Source organism: Drosophila eugracilis, unplaced genomic scaffold, assembly GCF_018153835.1.
Source record: "Drosophila eugracilis isolate 14026-0451.02 unplaced genomic scaffold, ASM1815383v1 contig_90, whole genome shotgun sequence".
Classification (NCBI taxonomy): Eukaryota; Metazoa; Arthropoda; class Insecta; order Diptera; family Drosophilidae; genus Drosophila; species Drosophila eugracilis.
The window spans coordinates 445544-463769 of record NW_024573812.1 but is presented as its reverse complement, the minus strand read 5'-3'; the positions used below and the strand labels follow the sequence as shown (position 1 = coordinate 463769).

Genomic DNA, 18226 nt, shown 5'->3' with positions numbered 1-18226 from the left:
GGCATCATCAAAATGATGAACGCAGACCGAGCGGAACTTTGCAAATCTTGGCCAGAACGTCATCAACTGGTTGTTGGCGCCACGCCGCTTTCACACCCAGTTCGAGATCATTTGGCTTAACCCAAGTCTGCAGGCGAACCCACCCGACATTGACCTTGCCGAAAGTTGGCCAAATAAGTCCGAAATCTGTTTCACACCGTTAACTCGATCCCTCACTTCCGCAGGTTTTTTTTTTTCATTATAGTCGTCGATTTGGGTTTGTTGTTTCATTCATATCTTAAAAGGCCAACAACCGGGGGCGTTTTTACTATATTTGCTGGCCATAATAATAGAGATTGCCAATCGGCAAAGTTAATTAGCGAGGCTGAAAACCTATTCACGCCCGAGCAGATGCATTTCACTAGACATTCGCATGACAGATTCTGAATCATCTCCGACGTACGTGCTGTAAAAGAGCAAAGGTTCCCCAATTTTGATACTGTTTCCAGGGCTTTCGGGAGTGTTTCAAATTATAATATTCCCACTAATTGATAAGTGTTTCGCCAGACGTGGAAATCTTTGTATTTTAATTTGATTAAGTCTGGCTAGACATCTGTCAGTTAGTCAATCCGATTAGGCAATTAATAAACTCGTGTCTTCATTTAAATATTTTATAAAAAAAATGACAGCTATCTATTGGGATTAGGGTTTAACCTGGAATATTCAATTATTCTTAAAGTAATCTTTAGAATACACAGGTTTTATAAGAACTAGAATTTTATAATCACTTCAAAACGAATTTCAAACTATAATTCCATCTAAGTTTGCCATTAATCATAATAAAACTTTTTATGACAAACATAACTTGCATGACACTCCCTTAGTACGTTTATCATCCCTTCAACCGGTTTAACCCATTGCTATCATATACTACGATTGGTTTTCCTAAAATCGGTTACGTTTTTTCGTTTTCGTACGATCATCGGTATATCATCATATTACGCTTATTTTTGGAATGACTCCGGTATATCAAACGGTCAATAAACGGGTTTTACTTTCTCACTGAACCTTTTAGTATTTTCGCTTAGGCAATTAATGTGCTTCCCCTCGTCCATAAAAACATTAATACACCCATCAAAAGCCAGTAAAGTTAACTCGATTCTCTAACAGAATGCAGTTAATTAACTGCGCAAAATCTAACTTGGGTCAGTGATCAGTTAAGAGATGTTGACTGGTCTGCAGTCAAGCGTAAGGTGAGTAAATCCCCATTTTGGGGGCTGGTCTAAAAAAGGACAGGAGAACTACACAAAGAAAATGTTTTATTAACTTCTTATGATTAAAAATATTCAAAATTTATAAGTAAATTGTTATAATAAAAGTTCTTAAATCATTCAATTTTGAAATAATGAAGAAAAAATGTTTCAAAGACTTTGAGAAGTCATCGAATGTTATTAAAAGTCAAATATTTATCAGAGAAAAAAGTAGGAAAAGAAAGTACAAAATCTTTAACCTTATAATAAATTATTAAGAATATTTAATGGTAAATAATTCCCATTTTCTCTACTTCTTTTCTCTCAATGAATTTTAAAATTTGTTTCGATTTTTTTTCTAATTTCCAGAACAGTTTAGATTTTTGTTTTGAAATCAACAATTGACGACGCGTCTGGGATTTCCGTTGACCTCAAGTTTTGGTGAAATCATCAGCATCATATGATAATTGCCCTACGGCTGTAACTAATGATACTTGGATGGGATGTACGGGCAGCTATAGAGAACACCAGCTCTTCAAACGGGACCTCCCCGCCGTATTTGGCTATAAAAGTTACAAACCAATCTGATGGGATGGTAGAAAGTATTCGATTGTCCAGAATGAAACAGTTTCTAGTGTTTGCTCTCGTCTTGGTGGCGATGCTGGTCCTGATCAGCGGACATCCAGTGGAGGATCAAAAGATTACCCTAGAGGATGCTGAAGCACAACCTGGAGTTGATGATGGAACTGGAATAAGAGCTGCCCGTCACTTTGGTGGCGGCTTCCGACGCGGTGGATTCTGCTGCGGAGGTGGCGGTGGCTATGGACGAGGAGGATTCGGCGGTGGCGGCTTTGGTGGCTATCCAGGTGGAGGCTATGGTGGATATCCCGGCGGTGGCTACGGAGGAGGCAGTGCATCAGCCTCGGCCTCAGCCTCGGCCAGTTCCAGTTGGGGACGTTAATATTAATAATTTGCTTAACTTTAATTGAGACAAAAATAGAAAGAGATTTCGTAGCGAAAACAAAAACAAATGACTTTGTTTTTGGTTGAGAATTAAGAAGGGGTAGTAAGGGTGTAAGGGGCGTGGCAGATCGTTTACGCACGTAGTTGCAAATACTACGCAATCGAGTGGAACCGGTCTAGAAACGCTAATCAATGAATAAGTTCCAACCACGATCGAAGTATTCTATTTTTCCCACAGTTGAAAAATCTTCCGAATAGAAAGATTCCGCTAGTTCTAAGCCACTCAAATTAAAATAGCAAATCAAAAACCCATAAATATGTGGTTAATTTGTTGCGGTTTAGTTTGTTTTTGTTTATAACTTTTAATGCAATAATATTGCTAAGATTTGCGAAATGGTTGTACAGCCAAAATCTGGAATAATGTAACCTGTTTTCGAACCAAACACTAATTAAAAAGTAAATATCAAAAAAAAAAGAGCTAGTTCGAGTTATTTCCAGACATCTGGGAGTTGAGACAGGGTTTTTGTGGTTTTGCTTTGATTATTTTAATGCACCCCCGAAACCTTGCAATCGAGGTTTTTTTCCAGGGAAAATTACGCCCTTGTTCCTGGCACCAAAATTTCACCAGAGGAGTTGAACTCCAGTTGCCCATCTGATGATCTTATGATTCACGACTTTCAATTAGCAAAAGGCAAATATTTTCCATTCTCGGATTGGGGAATTCATTTCCTTGGTAACACAGGCACGCTGTTCATGTTGTCGTTGATTCATGTTTATTTCTAAGTTTTAGCTAGTCAATCTAATTAGCGCCTCCCCCAACAAGGCTATTTACAAAAACAAAACTCAAGAATTTACTTTGTTTTAGAAAATAAATATTTTATTGCATTCCCGAGTTGTTGGCAATTAGTTTTAGGAAGCTTTTGTTTATAATTATTAAATAAATAAATGAATGTTTCTAGGAATTATGATGTTCCCTGATATTATTAGATATATTAGAAGCGTGTGTCTTATTAAATTGTGGGCAGTCTAAAAATAACTCGAAATAAGTCCAAAAATAAATCCAAGCTCAAAGTGTTCAATCACGCTGTAGACTTACTTGACTGGCACTGCGGCTCACCGACCTTGTGGTTTTTCACTCCCAATGGAAGAAGAAAGAAGGGAAAACATGACAAGCCTATCTAAAGTTTACAGAAATATAAAAATTGTGGTTGGCAACAGCATATATATTGTAATACTTCTGTCAAGCTTTTGTTGTAAAAGAAAAAAGTTAGAAGATTTCTCCAAAGAACTTCAAGTTATAAGAACAGAAAACGACAGATCATATCACCAATATTCTTAGAACTTATAAAAGTACTTTGAACTTACTTTTATAGTGCTAAAAAATGTCAAGCTAACACGTCATAGATACAATACCAAGAACTGCCTAATTGATGACCAATTTGAGTGATCTTTCGAGGAGGCCAACTCCACCAATGAATCACTCGCCGCTGCCTACCGCAACAAAAAGTAAAAGTCGCGTAAACCGAAAACCGCAAAACTGAAGTAATGACTCCCCCAGATATGTTCAGCCCCCCAAATGACGTCAGAGAGTCGGGGAGTCGTGAGTTTGGAACCTGCCAAAAAGGCTGGATCACATTTGACGGAAATGTTGTGCGACATGATCCCTGCTAATTGAATCGAAAGATGCGCAGCAAATCAAATTAGTATCCCCACAATACTGTCACCACTGGGATCTGGCTGACTGGGCGACGCGGTCTGTCATAACAATTAGCGCGTTTTGGGAAAGATTCGCGACTATAAAAGCCAACGGCAGACGGCGGATAAGGCACAGAACCCCAAGGAACTCCAGCAGTAGTGGACATACCAAGTCAGCTAAAAACTCCAAAAATACAAATTCCATATTAAACCAAAAAAAACACAACTCATAAAAATGAAGTGCGCCATTGTCTTCGTTGTGATCTCCGTGATCTTCAGTTTGAGCCTGATCCAAGCAGCTCCCATCAATGAAAAAATCCAGGATCCAGGATTCGTTTCGGCCACGGATATTACAGGCGAACCAGTACGAACCAAGCGAGCCAGTGCGGATTATTACCAGGGCGATTACTTCATCTGCTACCCTAAGAGTGCAGTCTATGGAAAAAATGGATATGGCTTCAATCGCAGATCCTACGATTCGGATGACTATGCTCCACACTACCTCTCTGATGATCCTTTGGTCGTCCGCCAGGCTCGTGCTGATGCCAGACGTGCCGCCTACACTGACAGCTTTGGCAAATAAGTCAGCCTTTATTATATAGCGCATGATTACCAAAATGACATCTAAATATCTACAAAGTTAGGGAAATGCACAGGTCTAGCTTGTAACGTTGTACAAATATTATTTTTACTATTATTTATTGAAAAGAAATAAAATTATTATACAAAATATAAACAAAGTCTTTATTACTGAAAAATATGAGTGGCTGATATAGTGAACACCAATATCAAAATAAAAAGGATGAATGTAAAGACTTTTCTTTGAAAGTCGTTTTCTAAATATTTATTCGCGTTTTTAACTACCAATTAGCTTAAAAAATTCTATAAAGAACTAAAAATTATATAATTTATATTAACTTACTTATAAAAAATCCAGTTTTATTTACAAAAAGATTTATAAATGCCTATGATTTTTAAAAAAGGATAAGGAATATTCTCCCAAAGAAATAAATCAACAAACGAAATTTCCATTGCATACCTTTAGGCTGTGATTTCAAACTAACTCCCCAGACTCTTAATTTCATCTTCAGACCGTAACGCCCCCGCCTTACCCTACAGATATATAAGCTATATTTATATATATCCCCACAACTCAACGACTCATCTGGTGAGCAACGATTTTCTGCAAGGCGAACTCTGAGTTGTGCTGGGCCGCTGAGACATTTCGCACCTTATTTGCCTTGGGCATTAGGCTAAAAGTGTGAATTGTTTATAAAGAGATTACAAAACCGAAAGACAGGGCGCCTTCAGTGGGCCGCTGTGTTCGACTTTTGCCGCCATAAAAACATAAAAAAAGGCATCACTTTAAACGAAAAACCAAGGCGGATAATTGCAAAAGAAAGTTTTCACCATCGGCCTCGGCATAAAAGGGGATTTCGTCGAGCCGGAAGCAAACAGTCGCCCCCAGAGATTGCTACCGAAATGACCAAGTTTGTTGCAAAGAAAGCCGTCCTGCTGCTCTCCCTGCTCCTCCTGGGCAGCCTGGAAGCCAAGCCATTGGATAAGGAACAGGACCAGGATCAGCATGTACGAAAGGAACGCCAACTGAAGGTTACTGGCTCAACGGATCCTGATATGAAGATGGTGGCCAATGTGACTCCAGCTACGGCATCACAATCCATGACAATGGCCATGGGTGTCCCGATGAATCAGATGGCCCTCAGTTCAGTTGGCGGCCAGTTGGTTAGGTATCCCAACTATCCTGGTCTGATATATCCTGGCATTGCTCCGGCTCCGGGCCTAAATGGCATTCCCGGCGTTCAAACCAACATTGCCAACAACTATCCTTCGTATCCCGATCCCAATCTGCCTGGAGCAGCTCCTGGTCTCAACCCATTTGGACAGTTCGGCTATCCCGGTGTACCACCTATGTATGGCAACAATCTGATGTATCCCAATCCTCAACTGCCCAATGGATTTGTGCCCAATCCTGCTGTGGATAACTATCAGAACCTGAACAACATTGTCAACATGGCCAATGCTCAGGGATTGGGCGGCAGCAACACAGGACTCTATCCAGCACCTCAGGGATTCGGTGGTGCAAATTCGGGACTCTACCCAGCCCCTCAAGGATTTCCTGGAGTCAACCCGGGGCCATATCCAGCCGCTCAAATCAATATGCAGGGATTGTATCCATCACCCGGTGCCTTCCTGAATCCCATGGGAATGCAGGCCTATGCTCCTGGATTTTAAAGGGGTTTTTAAACTCTGTACTCTATAAGATAATTTATTTTATTTATTTTCAAAATACAAGAACATTTAAACAAAAGTTTTTAATCTGGTTTTTAAATATTTATTTTAAGAATTTGGTCTTGGTCTTTCTGGGAAATGTACTTACTAAGTTTCTGATTTTTTGCCTGCCTCTTCGCCAATTTCAAATGATTGGCATATGTCTGCAATAGGTTCAACCCCTTATAACCCAAAGACTAAACTCTTTTTAAGTTACCTCTAATTAAGCAGCAGGTGTCAAGTGCAAGGTTGGTAATTTAGCAGATTTAGCAAACGGGGCCAAAAGGACAAGTTTTGAAAGTGAAACGAACACGCTGATTCACACCCGCCGAGCCATTGAAAATGTTACCGATTTGTACCCTCCAGATAAAGATACCTTTTTTCCAGCACTGATTTACGATCCACAGTGATTTGTTGACCTGCACAATGCACAATTTATCTGAGTACCTGGGGTCATTGATAAGTTACGCAGGTAGTTCGGGTCGGTTCATATGTCTGGGTTAATCCGATAATGGTGTGTATTCAGCTGGGTATAAGAACCGCGGCACTGAGGTCAAGGATCAGCAGTCTAAAGTGAACCTTTGCACCATGAACTACTCAACGTTGAATCACATTCTGATGGTATTACCAGTCATCCTGTTACTTTTAATACACATATGTGAATCCAAGCCTTGGTGGCCCTCAAACGAAGCTGGCTACGATGCCAGTCTGGATCCCGTGGCCTGGTCGAGATCTTTCGTGCCGGATCAAATAAGAAAAACACGCTATAATGCCATACCAGAACCTAGAAGCAAACATCGCCATAGACAATCTTCTAATCTTTGGTACCAGAAACCCGTAAATACATATCCCAAAGTGTTTGGAAATGCCAAAAATTACAAGAGATTCCTGAGACGACGTCAGAAAATGGAGGCACGTCAGAGATACGCATACTGGAGGCAATAGACTCTCATCTTATATATACCCCCATACATAGGTGCTAAGCAAATCTTTATATATCTAATAATTAGCATAATAAACAAAAGACTTAAGACACAAAACGGCGGCTTTCTTTATTTTTAGCCTTTCAAGTCGCGCGTCAGCAAAATCCTGACCCGCTTCGATTAGCAGGAGTTCTAAACTAGTTCTCAAGCCTCAGAAAGGTGGAGCCATTATCTTGGCCAAAACAAACACAGACTAAGGTCAAAGCGATTACGTTTCAAGACCATCAACCTGGTAATCGCAATGGCAAACATGATGTAACTATAGTTAGGCCCAAGCTAAAGACCTGAGCAAACCCAACCAACATTTGCACACACTCACTCACTCGACAACCACCAAAAACCCATCCCAAAAGTCTAACAAAAATTTTGGATGAATGAAAGTACGAGTATATTTGGTCAAGATCGCAGATCGCAGATCGCAGCCGTTGCTGGGCCCAGCAACTATGTTGACACTGCGAATTAGCAACTCTTCGCACGAGCCCAAGACCCAGACCAGAAGTATATAAACCTAGTTGTCATGGCACTGGGTATTAAGTACTAATCCAGCCATCATCCATCAATCAGCTATCTCTAATCTGTTTGGAGTCCCTTTAAGTTGCATTAACATGAAGTTCCTCGCTCTGTGTCTCCTCGTCCTGATCGCCGTGATCTCCTGCTCTTGGGCCCTTCCCGTGGATCTGGATAATGGTGAACCACTGACTCTTCTCGAATTGGAAGTGGAACAGGATCCCCAAGTGGATGAACTGGAAGGCGAAAGAATTGTCCGCGGACTTGGAGGTCTAGGCGGACTCGGCGGCAAGTTTGGCGGCTTTGGAGGACTTGGTGGCCTGAAGGGCGGCTTCGGTGGCCTGGGACACGGCTTTGGCGGTGGATTTGGAGGACATGGCTTCGGTGGCGGCTTCGGAGGACTCGGCAGCTTCAAGAGCTTGTTCAACAAGAAGTTCCGCTAATTCAGCAGCTTAAACCCAAATTTTAATTTAAGAATTTACAAAATAAAACTTAGTTAAGTAAAGTTAAAAGTTTCCCGTTTGATATATGGGATTCAGGGCTCCATAGAACTGCAGCTCTGGTTCTGTAGTAGTGGTGGTAATGCCCATCCTGGTTTTAATAGTGGGAGGAGTGGGTGGTTTTGGCTGAAAGCGACTGAGAACTAGACGCACTTGACTAGTGAAACTTCGCCAGAGTTGAAAGGGTTTTGGAACTGAAAAAGGAAAATTAAAATATTTACAATTTTCTTTAATAAGATAACTCACATTACCTAAACTCTGAGGTGGTGCCACTTGTGGATCGAACTCCCGCTCATCGAGAGCTGTCACCACTGCCGCAATGATCCATACCCATAGCACCACCAGACGGAACATTTTTGGAGTCCAGCTGCGTGGCCCTCTTATAAACACCTCCAAACTTAACTTTCCCCCGATTGAATGAACTTGCATAACGTAAATAATTTTATTGCACCCGAATGGGGCAGTACAAAAGAAGTATCACAAAGTCTGCATATTCACATCCAAGTGGGATTGGTTAACCATAGAAGCCGCCGCCGTAGTAGCCACCACGTCCACGGTAACGAGTGCGGGTGACCACGCGAGTTCTTTGGAAGCCACCGCCGAAACCGCCGCCAAAGCCACCGCCATAGTAAGGTGGTGGTGGTGGTGGGCCAAAGAACGGTGGTGGTGGAGGTCCGAATGGTGGTGGTCCGAAGTACTGACGCACTTTCCTGACATTCTCATCTGCAGAATCCGCTTGGGCAGTTTCTCCTGCCTCCAACAGTTGTACGGCTCCAGGTTCGTCTTTTACTACTTCCACTTCCGCTTCCTCAGCTCTTACAAAATTACATAAGAGCAATACAGCAATGCTGAACAAGAATAATATCCGCTTGTGATCCATTTCGTAGTCGTATTCCTTCTCAAAACTTCATCAAATACTAAAATTCATCGCCCACCTGGGCTTTAATTTATAGCCAAACATTTGCCAAGAACCCCGAGCACCGAGCACCAGCTGGTGTCATAAACAAAGGAGGTTCATTGGCATTAGCTGATTGCCATTGACTGTCTTTTTTTTTTTTACATTTTTCGTCTAATTTCAATCTCAGCCAAGCAGCAAAGCCGCCGAGAATAATTATTGGCTCGAAGAAAAAAAAACCCAAAAAATTCGTATACACAAATACATTAGGTTGACCCAATCTTAATGTGTAGATAAAATGAAATATGATGCGGAAGTGTGAGCAACAGTGGTGCAAGATCTAGATCGATATGGATGGTGTAACTGAATATGGGATTTATAAAGATATCAAAAGGTGTTTCCTAAGAGAGATAAGTTGTTCTAAGCTGGGAAGGAGATTACAGAGAATAAGAGGCGGCTTCTTGGGGAATCTTTGGGAGTCTTTCATATCAACAAAGGAAACATTATCGGGATATCTTCTTTAAGCATTATATTATATATCAACATTTTTTATAGTTTTTTATCTCAGTTTGAAAGTCAGTTAGCACTTTTATGAATCACTAAAACATTAAGTTTTCCTAAGCATTTAACAAAGAAAGTTCAGACAAAATCTAAGCAAAAGTCATAACTATGAACTCTAACAAAACTGACTTAAAGAACTCCTATAAAAAGAAATCCCCCTTTAACGCTTACGAATTAGCCATTCCCATTAACCAATTGCTCTCCAAGCCAGCCAACTTGACCCACTGTAATCGCTTGATGGCTTGTTGTTTACCACTCAAAAAGCCCATCCGCTTCGCCTCGCGCGATATTCGACATATATACTATATATATATATATATATTTAAGCAAACAACGACGAGAGACTCTTCCAGAAATATCAAAAACGACCAAAAAGCAACAACCAGTTGAAAATGGAATATGCAAGCTCATCGAATTCGTTGATTCCCAAACACACTCGGCAAAATGAAACTCGATCTCGCCCAGTCGTTTTGTTTATTCATTGTTTACACTAGATTGGGTCTCGAGACACACTTAGAGTTATTCGGAAACATCTAGCCAAAGAAACCGCCTTTGAATTTGGCAAAACCCACAGCACCGCCAACAAAACCACCGCCTCCGACGCCACCAAGTCCACCTAATCCTCCACCGCCAATTGGGTAGCCTCCTCCAAGTCCATTATAGCCATAACCATAACTAGGAATCGTTTGTACCGTGGATATGCTGGAGACAACAGGAACAGTGGTGATTACGGGCACGGTGGATACGACAGGAACTGCTTGAATGGCAGGGGCTGCTACAATGGGTGCAGCTACTGCTCCTCCTCCAATGATGCCACCACCGACGATTCCGCCACCACCAAATCCTCCAATATGACGGGGTTTACGAATAATTTCCTGATTGCTGCTGGAGAGGATCGGTGTGGCGCTAACGACGGCGCACGCCAAGACGAGCAGGTAGACCGACTGCCACAACATGATGGGGTTAACTGTTTGGTCTGCCCCACTCCCAGCTGCTTATTTATGCAAATTAATTAGTGGCCACTGTTTGCACTTCCAATTGGCATAGATCGGGGCGCCCAGCTTCATAAGAAAAAACCCCAACAATCTCGAAGGCCTAAGCTCTGTTTTTTGGCGGTTCTAGTTGTGGAATCATGGTTTTGCCCATCATAGTTCACACCTCATCATCGTCATCACTTGTAGTCTGAAGGTCGCTGGCCTGGGCATTAAAAACCAGGTGACTCTGGGTAAGGTAACTCACATCGATATTGGACACCCAACCAAGATGAGGTGCGATCTGCAAGTGCAAGTTTTCCTGTTTTTCGTAATTAGCGTTTGGATGACTGAAGCTCATGCCCTAGGAGGAGGTGGTATCGGAGCTGTTGGAGGAGTAGGAGCTATTGGTGGTATAGGAGCCATTGGTGGAGTGGGTGGAATCGGAGGAGTTCAGCAAGTTCCCGTCGTACAGCAAGTTCCCGTTGTCCAGCAAGTTCCTATCGTACAACAGGTGCCCGTCATCCAGCAACAGCCACAAGCTCTTGGTCTCGCAGGAGGAGGTGGTTTCATTGGCGGCGGAATCGGAGGAGGTGCCGGCTTTGGACGCTACAAGGAAAGCTATCGAGTGAGAGCAAGGGGATTCGGTGGTGGCTACAGAGCCCGTTATGATAAGAAGTTTGGAGGAGGATTCGCTGGATTTGGAGCTGCTGCAGGAGCGGGGGCAGCGGGAGGCGGTCTGCTGGGATAAATAGTTAAAAATTATTTAGTTAAATTAACAATTATAATAAAAATAAAAAATTAAAACCTTTTACTTTCATTTATTTCATTATAAATAAATTTAATTTAATTTAAAAAATTTTCGTTTTTTATTCTGTTTCTCATATTTCTAAAGATATTTCAAATAATTTTGCAATAAACACCCTGTATTTCTTCCGCTCTGGACTTCTGCTGACCTGCGCATAATCCACCCCCAGCCAAAGTCCCCATGGCGCTCTGTGTTCTCCCACATTCTGGTTTCCCGCTCTCTGGTGGTGCATTCTGTCCCATTCATTTCCGTAGTCGCTCCACTTACCCAATCTCTCTCGCTCTTGGTCAGACATAATTCTCTCTCTTTACTAGCTTTTACTCTTAAGAAAAATACAACACTGGTTTAAAAAACGTTTTCAAATTATCTTATCTTAATTATCATGCTTTGGAAAACTAAAATATAAAATAATAAAAAAATAAAAATAAAATATCTTTTAAAAATCAAGTTTAAAATGTTGAGTTCCAACAAATAATATTTCAAAAATGGTTTCAAAAAGTTCATATTGTTTTTAAACTATCTTCTTAAACTAAGAGAGAGCTTAAGAGTTACGGCAAAAGCTCTTTGCATTAAGAGCTCAAAGAGATTCATAAGAGATTCGTGACATGGTCATCGTGGTCGCCTCGACGTACAAATGAATTCCTGAAATTAAACGTTGTTCTTTTCCCATCGTGTGCAGACGCTCTTGCTCCCGTTATTCGCCGTTCTGGGATTCCCGCTGGCGGACTCTGGTGGCCATCACCTTGATTATCCTTTTGTGGAATATGTGAAATCCTCGGAACTACCAAAAGGGTATCAGAAAAACAATAACGGTTAACTTAACTAGTGCGCAATATTAGTGGCCTAAAAATAGCTTAGGAAAATTATTTGTGAAAATAGCAGACATGCCGTGTTATTGTGCCTCTGTGTGTGCGTAAATGTCTGCGAGTGAAGTGGAAATTTAAAAATAAAACAACGCTGGGACTAAGTGAAATCCGTTAGTACCGTATTGGCCAACAGCCCAGAAAAACTCCAGGTGATAACCTCGATTTGAATGATTGTTCGCCTTTTCTTTTTTTTTTTTTTGCCATATTTTGTTGTTAATCAAATTCTCTGGGGAAAACTTTCAATACGCTCTCGGGGAAATCTCTTCTCTCTTTTTAATGCCAATGTCTCTTTTGTTCTTCTCTTAAGCCACCGCTATTTTCGGTATGACCAAATTGCCTTCTTGGTTTGTTTTAAAGAACTCAGTGCATTTACTTGAAGTTTTCAATTTCCCTTAGAAGGGGTTGTGGTGTTGCTGTCCTGGCACCTGCCTTATCTTTCAGCCACAAGGACCGCCTTTGTCTACCCACGCCACATCCATATTTTCAATTGACAGAAACCAGGCAACGTCATTATTTCTCTTTTCACCAGACCTCTTGGCCTGTCTCGATTTTTCTCAGCGTAATTAGTGTGATTGGGGCCAAAACTTGACTCGCTTTCTTGGCTTCTGCTTGTCATTTGCTTGATTGGCAGCAGTAATAGTTGCAAATGCAACAAGGCCTCAAAGGGAAAAGCCTTGGAACTATAGTAAAAGAAACCAAAAATATACTTTTCTGGGTGGAAAATGAATTGCTTAAATGACAATAGGTTAATTTTAAGTCCTTATATACATTTTTCATAATATTAGCATCTACTTTTCTTTTTTAAAGTATTTAAAATTTTATATTTTATTAGGCTTATTAGTATTCCATCCATAATTAATCCTTATAAAGGATTCGAAGATTTTATCTACAAACCCCCAAAAGAGGTTTAAGATTTAAAAGTAATTACAGTAAACTCTGCAACCTAACCCTTCAATACCACCAGCAATTTGTAATTCGAGTAAGAAAACATAAAAAGAAACATGTGCTCATACACGATGGTGGTAGTTTAACGAACGGTAGTTATCCTGTAGGTAAAATTGCACCACCCCGTGAGAAATAAAATACCCTGAAATGTGGCTGCAACCCTCGGATCCCACGCACTGACGTCGCTGCAACTCACCCTGAAAACTGTTTGTAGTTTCAGCCTTTTGCTGCTGGGTGGCTGTATGTGTACTGACGAGTATGTAGTTCAAGGTCGTTGGCCAACTTTTCGGAAAGTGGCCGCGGGCTGAGATGTATGTTGGTCTCATTACCACACTCATACTCATATGTATACAGAGAAGCTGAAACTCGAGACCCCTAGTGGCAAGTTGAAGGACATGAGAATGCCCCACTTGAGACGCTATTCTTGGGCTCCAAAAGTAACCACTCAGTTGACACTAATCACCAGCACCCACAACCACAAGATTTCATAGAAACGTGGCACTAATGAGCACCGGTCATGCAACGTGCCAAGGTGTTGGTGACCCCTGCAGAATATGGCACCTGGCCAAGTATTCTTCTTCCTTTTACCCAATCCTACAATATAGCAACAGGAGGAGCAGTCATTGAACATTTAATGGAGTGCAGATTGCAACTGAGGGCGCCTATATTCCGGGCCAATGGGCAGATGAAAGTGACCATAAATCCAAAGCCTGCTCTAATCAACTTGCCCCCTGGCTAGAAGCCAACAGCGAACGCCCCACTTGGCCAAGCTTAATGTCAGCTAATTGCATTGGCTCCGCTGGCCGGGAGCTCTTTAGACTTGGCGTCGTCAGTGGGGATCCCCTGTCTCTGAAAGTATCAGGTTCAATGGGGTGCAAACTGTTGTTATGGTAACTAGACAGTGGAGCTTCAATAGGTTGTGATATAATCAACGATTTTAAGTTCTTTAAAAACATTTTAATACATGAAATCTAACTCTGAAGTGAATATTATTATACTTCTCCTATAAAGCAGATTAATATACAACTAGAAATATTTTTCATAGATATTCTATATAGTGAGTCGCCTTATAGAGTACATCCTGTATGTTAAAATCCGTGACAAAGCTTTGGCAACATTTACCAGTGTTTGGTGTCCTTTGTGGCGAGTGACGCAAAAGAAGTCACTTCGTTGGGGGTGGGATTGGTTATGATGTTTATGGTTGTTGGGCAGTGGGTGGTGGTGGGCGGTGAGTGTCAGCCTTGGGCCTGGAATTATCATTCGGCTTTCGTCTGGCCCCGCTGGCCCCCTGTTGACATGTTTATGCGCAAATTTACCAAGTCTCTCTCTCCGTTTGTTGTTAAAGTCGCATATCGATTTTGTTAACTCGATTATAGGAACAGCGCCAAAGGATAAACTGTAAAGGATAAGCAAGGACAGTGACTCGTCGACGGTTGTGTGACATGCTAGCAGCAGTTATGGCATCGGACATCAACTGGGATCCAGGTTAAATAACTTACTAAGACTGTCAAAAATGATAAATTAATCTTTTATCAACTTTTTAGCTCTTTCCAAACTGATCAGCACGCTCAAGGAGTCAGAGAATCTGTCCAATGACCAGGAAATTGACTTCCTAAAAGGCTCTGCTGGAATCCAAGGAGCTAAATGCCCTTGTCAATGTCCACACCAAGGTGGCCAAGGTGGGTCGAGATGATCGACTGGCCCCTGTGCTTTCTACCTCCGCCCAGGTGTTGTATGAGGTCCTAGAGCAACTCTCCCAGCAGTGCCACCTGAATGATGATTGCAAAGAGGCCTTTCACCTACTCCAGGACTCTCATCTTCAGGTGAAAATTGTTTTTTATTATTAAAAGTAAGTTTTTTGATAACAATTTGTAACTTTCAGCACCTTCTATTCGCCCACGATGCCATTGCCCAGAAGGATTTCTATCCGCACCTGCCGGAGGCGCCTGTCGAAATGGATGAGGACGAGGAGACCATCAAGATTGTGCAGCTCGTTAAGAGCAACGAGCCTCTGGTAAGTTTTTATCCAGTGGGAGCATCGTTTTCCATTTCCATGCCCATCTCATCGCCGTGATCGCTGTTCTGTGCTGTCCATCGCTTTTCACTGTCCACTCTCGAAATTCATTTCCATCCCAAGACCGTGTCCTTAACTTTCATCGCCCTCCGACCTTCGCCTTTGCCAACTGCTCCTCTCTGCGCCTTCATTCATAATCGTACTTCTATTGTTATCGCCGTCATGTCAAACTCTTCCCAATGCTAATCAATTTTGTAAACTTTGCCTTTGTAAAAATCGAATGAAATCGAATCAATTTCTTGAATTCGCCCATAAAAAAAAAACATCAACAAAAATGCATTTGAAACCAAAAATATAAAAAATCAAAAAAAAAATGTATAAAAATAAAACACAGACAGGAGCACAGAGTGCGGAGCCAATTGTTGTAAGTAATCAAATGTCCATAGACGTAAAAAATGTCCACTGTAAAAAAACAGAAACCCTTTCGCCAAGCACTAAAAAAAAACAACAAAACAACAGCCAGGATGCTGTCCACACACACCAAGATACATGACATAAGATACATTACGTTGTCCCCATTCCGTTGTTGTCGTTGTTGTTGTCTTTGTCGTTGTGACACATCCATCAGATACACATACATCGAAAACATCGGAAACCGCACTTCACACAGATACACAGAAACACTCACAACACCACACGCACACATACGCACCATCTATTGAGTTTCTAGTTATATGTATTGCCTACTTTTAGGGTGCCACCATAAAAACAGACGAGGAGACGGGCAAGATAATCATTGCCAGAATTATGCACGGAGGAGCTGCAGATCGCTCTGGATTGATACACGTCGGTGACGAGGTTATCGAGGTCAACAACATCAACGTGGAGGGCAAGACTCCAGGCGATGTGCTCACTATACTGGTAAGTAAACCTGCAACACGATCAATAAAGTCAAAACTCTTATAAAATTTATAATTCCAGCAAAACTCTGAGGGTACTATTACCTTCAAGCTGGTTCCCGCGGACAACAAGGGCGCCCAGCGCGAGTCCAAAGTGCGGGTACGGGCCCATTTCGACTACAATCCCGATGTAGATCCTTATATACCGTGCAAAGAGGCTGGCTTGGCCTTCCAGCGCGGAGATGTTCTGCATATTGTGGCCCAGGACGATGCCTACTGGTGGCAAGCACGCAAGGAGCATGAACGCTCGGCGAGAGCTGGTTTGATTCCCAGTCGGGCGCTACAGGAACGCAGAATCCTTCACGACCGATCGCAGAAGGATGGCATTGATCTAGACTCAAAGCGTAAGCATCCCAGGTTGCCAGCTCATTGGGCCCATAACATACGCTCTCCATTTGCATGACTAAAATTGCTCTAATTTCATGATTCATCTTAATCCCGTCATCTAACCCCAATTGGCCCCATCCATCAACCAACCTAACATTGCCATCGCCAGCCGGATCATGCGCCTCACTCTGCACCACCCCACCTGGCTCCCCGCGTCTGCCGGCCAGCAGCAGCAGTTCCTCTTGCCGCCAGCCAAAGACTAAAAAGATCATGTATGATTTGACAGAGAATGATGACTTTGATCGCGAGCAGATCGCTACGTATGAGGAGGTGGCCAAGTTGTATCCCAGACCAGGAGTTTTTAGGCCCATAGTGCTCATCGGAGCTCCCGGAGTGGGTCGCAATGAACTGCGCCGGCGGCTGATAGCCAGGGATCCTGAGAAGTTCCGTAGCCCAGTTCCTTGTAAGTATGGATGAAGAGTAGGAAAAATGAAAGATATCTAACCGAAATCCTTTCTCTTTTGCAGACACCACCCGACCAATGCGAACTGGAGAAGTGGCTGGGCGAGAGTACATCTTCGTGCCACGCGAGAAAATGGACGCGGACATCGAGGCGGGCAAGTTCGTAGAGCATGGCGAGTACAAGGGCCATTTGTACGGAACCTCGTCGGAGAGTGTCAAGTCAATCGTGAATGCCGGATGCGTTTGTGTGCTGAGTCCGCATTACCAGGCGATCAAGACTCTGCGCACAGCCCAACTGAAACCGTTCCTCATCCATGTGAAACCACCAGAGTTGGATATCCTCAAGGCTACGCGAACGGAGGCCGGGGCAAAGTCCACCTTTGATGAGGCGAATGCCAGGAGTTTTACGGATGAAGAATTCGAGGATATGATTAAGTCAGCGGAACGAATTGATTTCCTGTACGGACATTTCTTCGACGTGGAACTGGTCAATGGCGAACTGGTCAATGCCTTTGAGCAGCTTGTGCAGAATGTGCAGCGTCTGGAGAACGAGCCAATATGGGCACCATCCATGTGGGTGCAGTAGATCGGATGCCAAATGTGGAGGAGCATTTCATGCAATTTGTTGAACAACACCAAAGTATTTTTGCCATACGAATTTAGCAATCTGCTAGAGAGAGAAAGAAAGAGAGAAACGGAGGAGAAGAGACACTATTAACCCGTAGGCGGTCCTGCTGGCCACTCCCGTCCGGCCTTAGTCCTTTTCACGACATGTACCTTTTTGCGTAACAGTGAAAACAAAGAAATGAATACAATAATAGTAAAAGAAAAAGAAAATAAATTATGGAGAAAGAAATTTAAACTCAAAAAAAAAAAAAACATCAGCTATCTTAAAATTACGATAAAAATTAAATTATAAAACTTGTTGTACAAAAATTTATTTGTGTTCAAAAATGGAGTAAATTATAAATGTATTTATTACACGTTGTTGAAATCAAAGTACAGAGTTAATACCCTTAACCCATGTAACCCAAAACGCTAACCGAATTGTATCTCAATTGTATATACACACACACACACACACTCACTCACTAACTAGAGCATATTGGATACAATGTGAAAATCTGTGTAAGATGTCTCTCATTTGGAAAACTGATTTCATCAAGAATGTAGTGACAAATTGTTGAAAACAAGTGAGAAATTAATAAAAACCTATTTTAAATGCGATTCTAGACTGTTGATAGGACATACA

General features: G+C 42.0%; 10 protein-coding genes across 11 annotated transcripts; 7 read left to right on the top strand and 3 right to left on the bottom strand.

The window, feature by feature from the left end:
• The first annotated feature begins 1818 nt into the window (after window positions 1–1818).
• Window positions 1819–2260, top strand: LOC108106750 (glycine-rich RNA-binding protein 1). Its single transcript, XM_017213990.2, has one exon. It carries the CDS (start codon window positions 1822–1824, stop codon window positions 2188–2190), a length of 369 nt encoding a protein of 122 aa, XP_017069479.1. The 5' UTR covers window positions 1819–1821; the 3' UTR covers window positions 2191–2260.
• A 1776-nt stretch (window positions 2261–4036) lies between these two features.
• On the top strand, window positions 4037–4617 carry LOC108106314. Its single transcript, XM_017213284.1, has one exon. It carries the CDS (start codon window positions 4123–4125, stop codon window positions 4468–4470), a length of 348 nt encoding a protein of 115 aa, XP_017068773.1. The 5' UTR covers window positions 4037–4122; the 3' UTR covers window positions 4471–4617.
• Window positions 4618–5356: 739 nt separating this feature from the next.
• Window positions 5357–6216, top strand: LOC108106322 (collagen alpha-1(IV) chain). The gene has a single exon (XM_017213293.1). The coding sequence runs from the start codon at window positions 5370–5372 to the stop codon at window positions 6138–6140; it is 771 nt and encodes a 256-aa protein (XP_017068782.1). The 5' UTR covers window positions 5357–5369; the 3' UTR covers window positions 6141–6216.
• A 527-nt stretch (window positions 6217–6743) lies between these two features.
• Window positions 6744–7216, top strand: LOC108106328. Its single transcript, XM_017213299.1, has one exon. The coding sequence runs from the start codon at window positions 6765–6767 to the stop codon at window positions 7119–7121; it is 357 nt and encodes a 118-aa protein (XP_017068788.1). The 5' UTR covers window positions 6744–6764; the 3' UTR covers window positions 7122–7216.
• Window positions 7217–7708: 492 nt separating this feature from the next.
• Window positions 7709–8171, top strand: LOC108106297 (neuropeptide-like protein 32). The gene has a single exon (XM_017213266.2). It carries the CDS (start codon window positions 7765–7767, stop codon window positions 8107–8109), a length of 345 nt encoding a protein of 114 aa, XP_017068755.1. The 5' UTR covers window positions 7709–7764; the 3' UTR covers window positions 8110–8171.
• Window position 8172: 1 nt separating this feature from the next.
• LOC108106294 lies at window positions 8173–8595 on the bottom strand. Of its 2 annotated transcripts, none has more exons than XM_017213263.2 (2): window positions 8418–8595; window positions 8173–8360 (listed from the first exon to the last, which is right to left on the bottom strand). In XM_017213263.2, exons 1-2 carry the CDS (start codon window positions 8593–8595, stop codon window positions 8173–8175), a joined length of 366 nt encoding a protein of 121 aa, XP_017068752.1. The 2 variants fall into 2 exon arrangements, with proteins under 2 accessions (XP_017068752.1, XP_017068753.1); XM_017213264.2 differs by having other exon boundaries at window positions 8279–8360; window positions 8413–8595.
• LOC108106296 lies at window positions 8595–9069 on the bottom strand. Its single transcript, XM_017213265.1, has one exon. It carries the CDS (start codon window positions 9044–9046, stop codon window positions 8681–8683), a length of 366 nt encoding a protein of 121 aa, XP_017068754.1. The 5' UTR covers window positions 9047–9069; the 3' UTR covers window positions 8595–8680.
• Window positions 9070–10041: 972 nt separating this feature from the next.
• Window positions 10042–10578, bottom strand: LOC108106345 (acanthoscurrin-2). The gene has a single exon (XM_017213325.2). The coding sequence runs from the start codon at window positions 10576–10578 to the stop codon at window positions 10156–10158; it is 423 nt and encodes a 140-aa protein (XP_017068814.1). The 3' UTR covers window positions 10042–10155.
• Window positions 10579–10707: 129 nt separating this feature from the next.
• On the top strand, window positions 10708–11381 carry LOC108106321 (glycine-rich protein 5). The gene has a single exon (XM_017213292.2). The coding sequence runs from the start codon at window positions 10886–10888 to the stop codon at window positions 11342–11344; it is 459 nt and encodes a 152-aa protein (XP_017068781.1). The 5' UTR covers window positions 10708–10885; the 3' UTR covers window positions 11345–11381.
• Window positions 11382–12042: 661 nt separating this feature from the next.
• Window positions 12043–18201, top strand: LOC108106654 (MAGUK p55 subfamily member 7). Its single transcript, XM_017213872.2, is given in 10 exon segments — window positions 12043–12416; window positions 14589–14697; window positions 14757–14827; window positions 14829–15035; window positions 15095–15226; window positions 15621–15650; window positions 15980–16147; window positions 16208–16529; window positions 16682–16975; window positions 17040–18201. Coding segments are annotated over 9 exon segments (1788 nt in total). The 5' UTR covers window positions 12043–12416; window positions 14589–14654; the 3' UTR covers window positions 17561–18201.
• The last annotated feature ends 25 nt before the right edge of the window (window positions 18202–18226 follow it).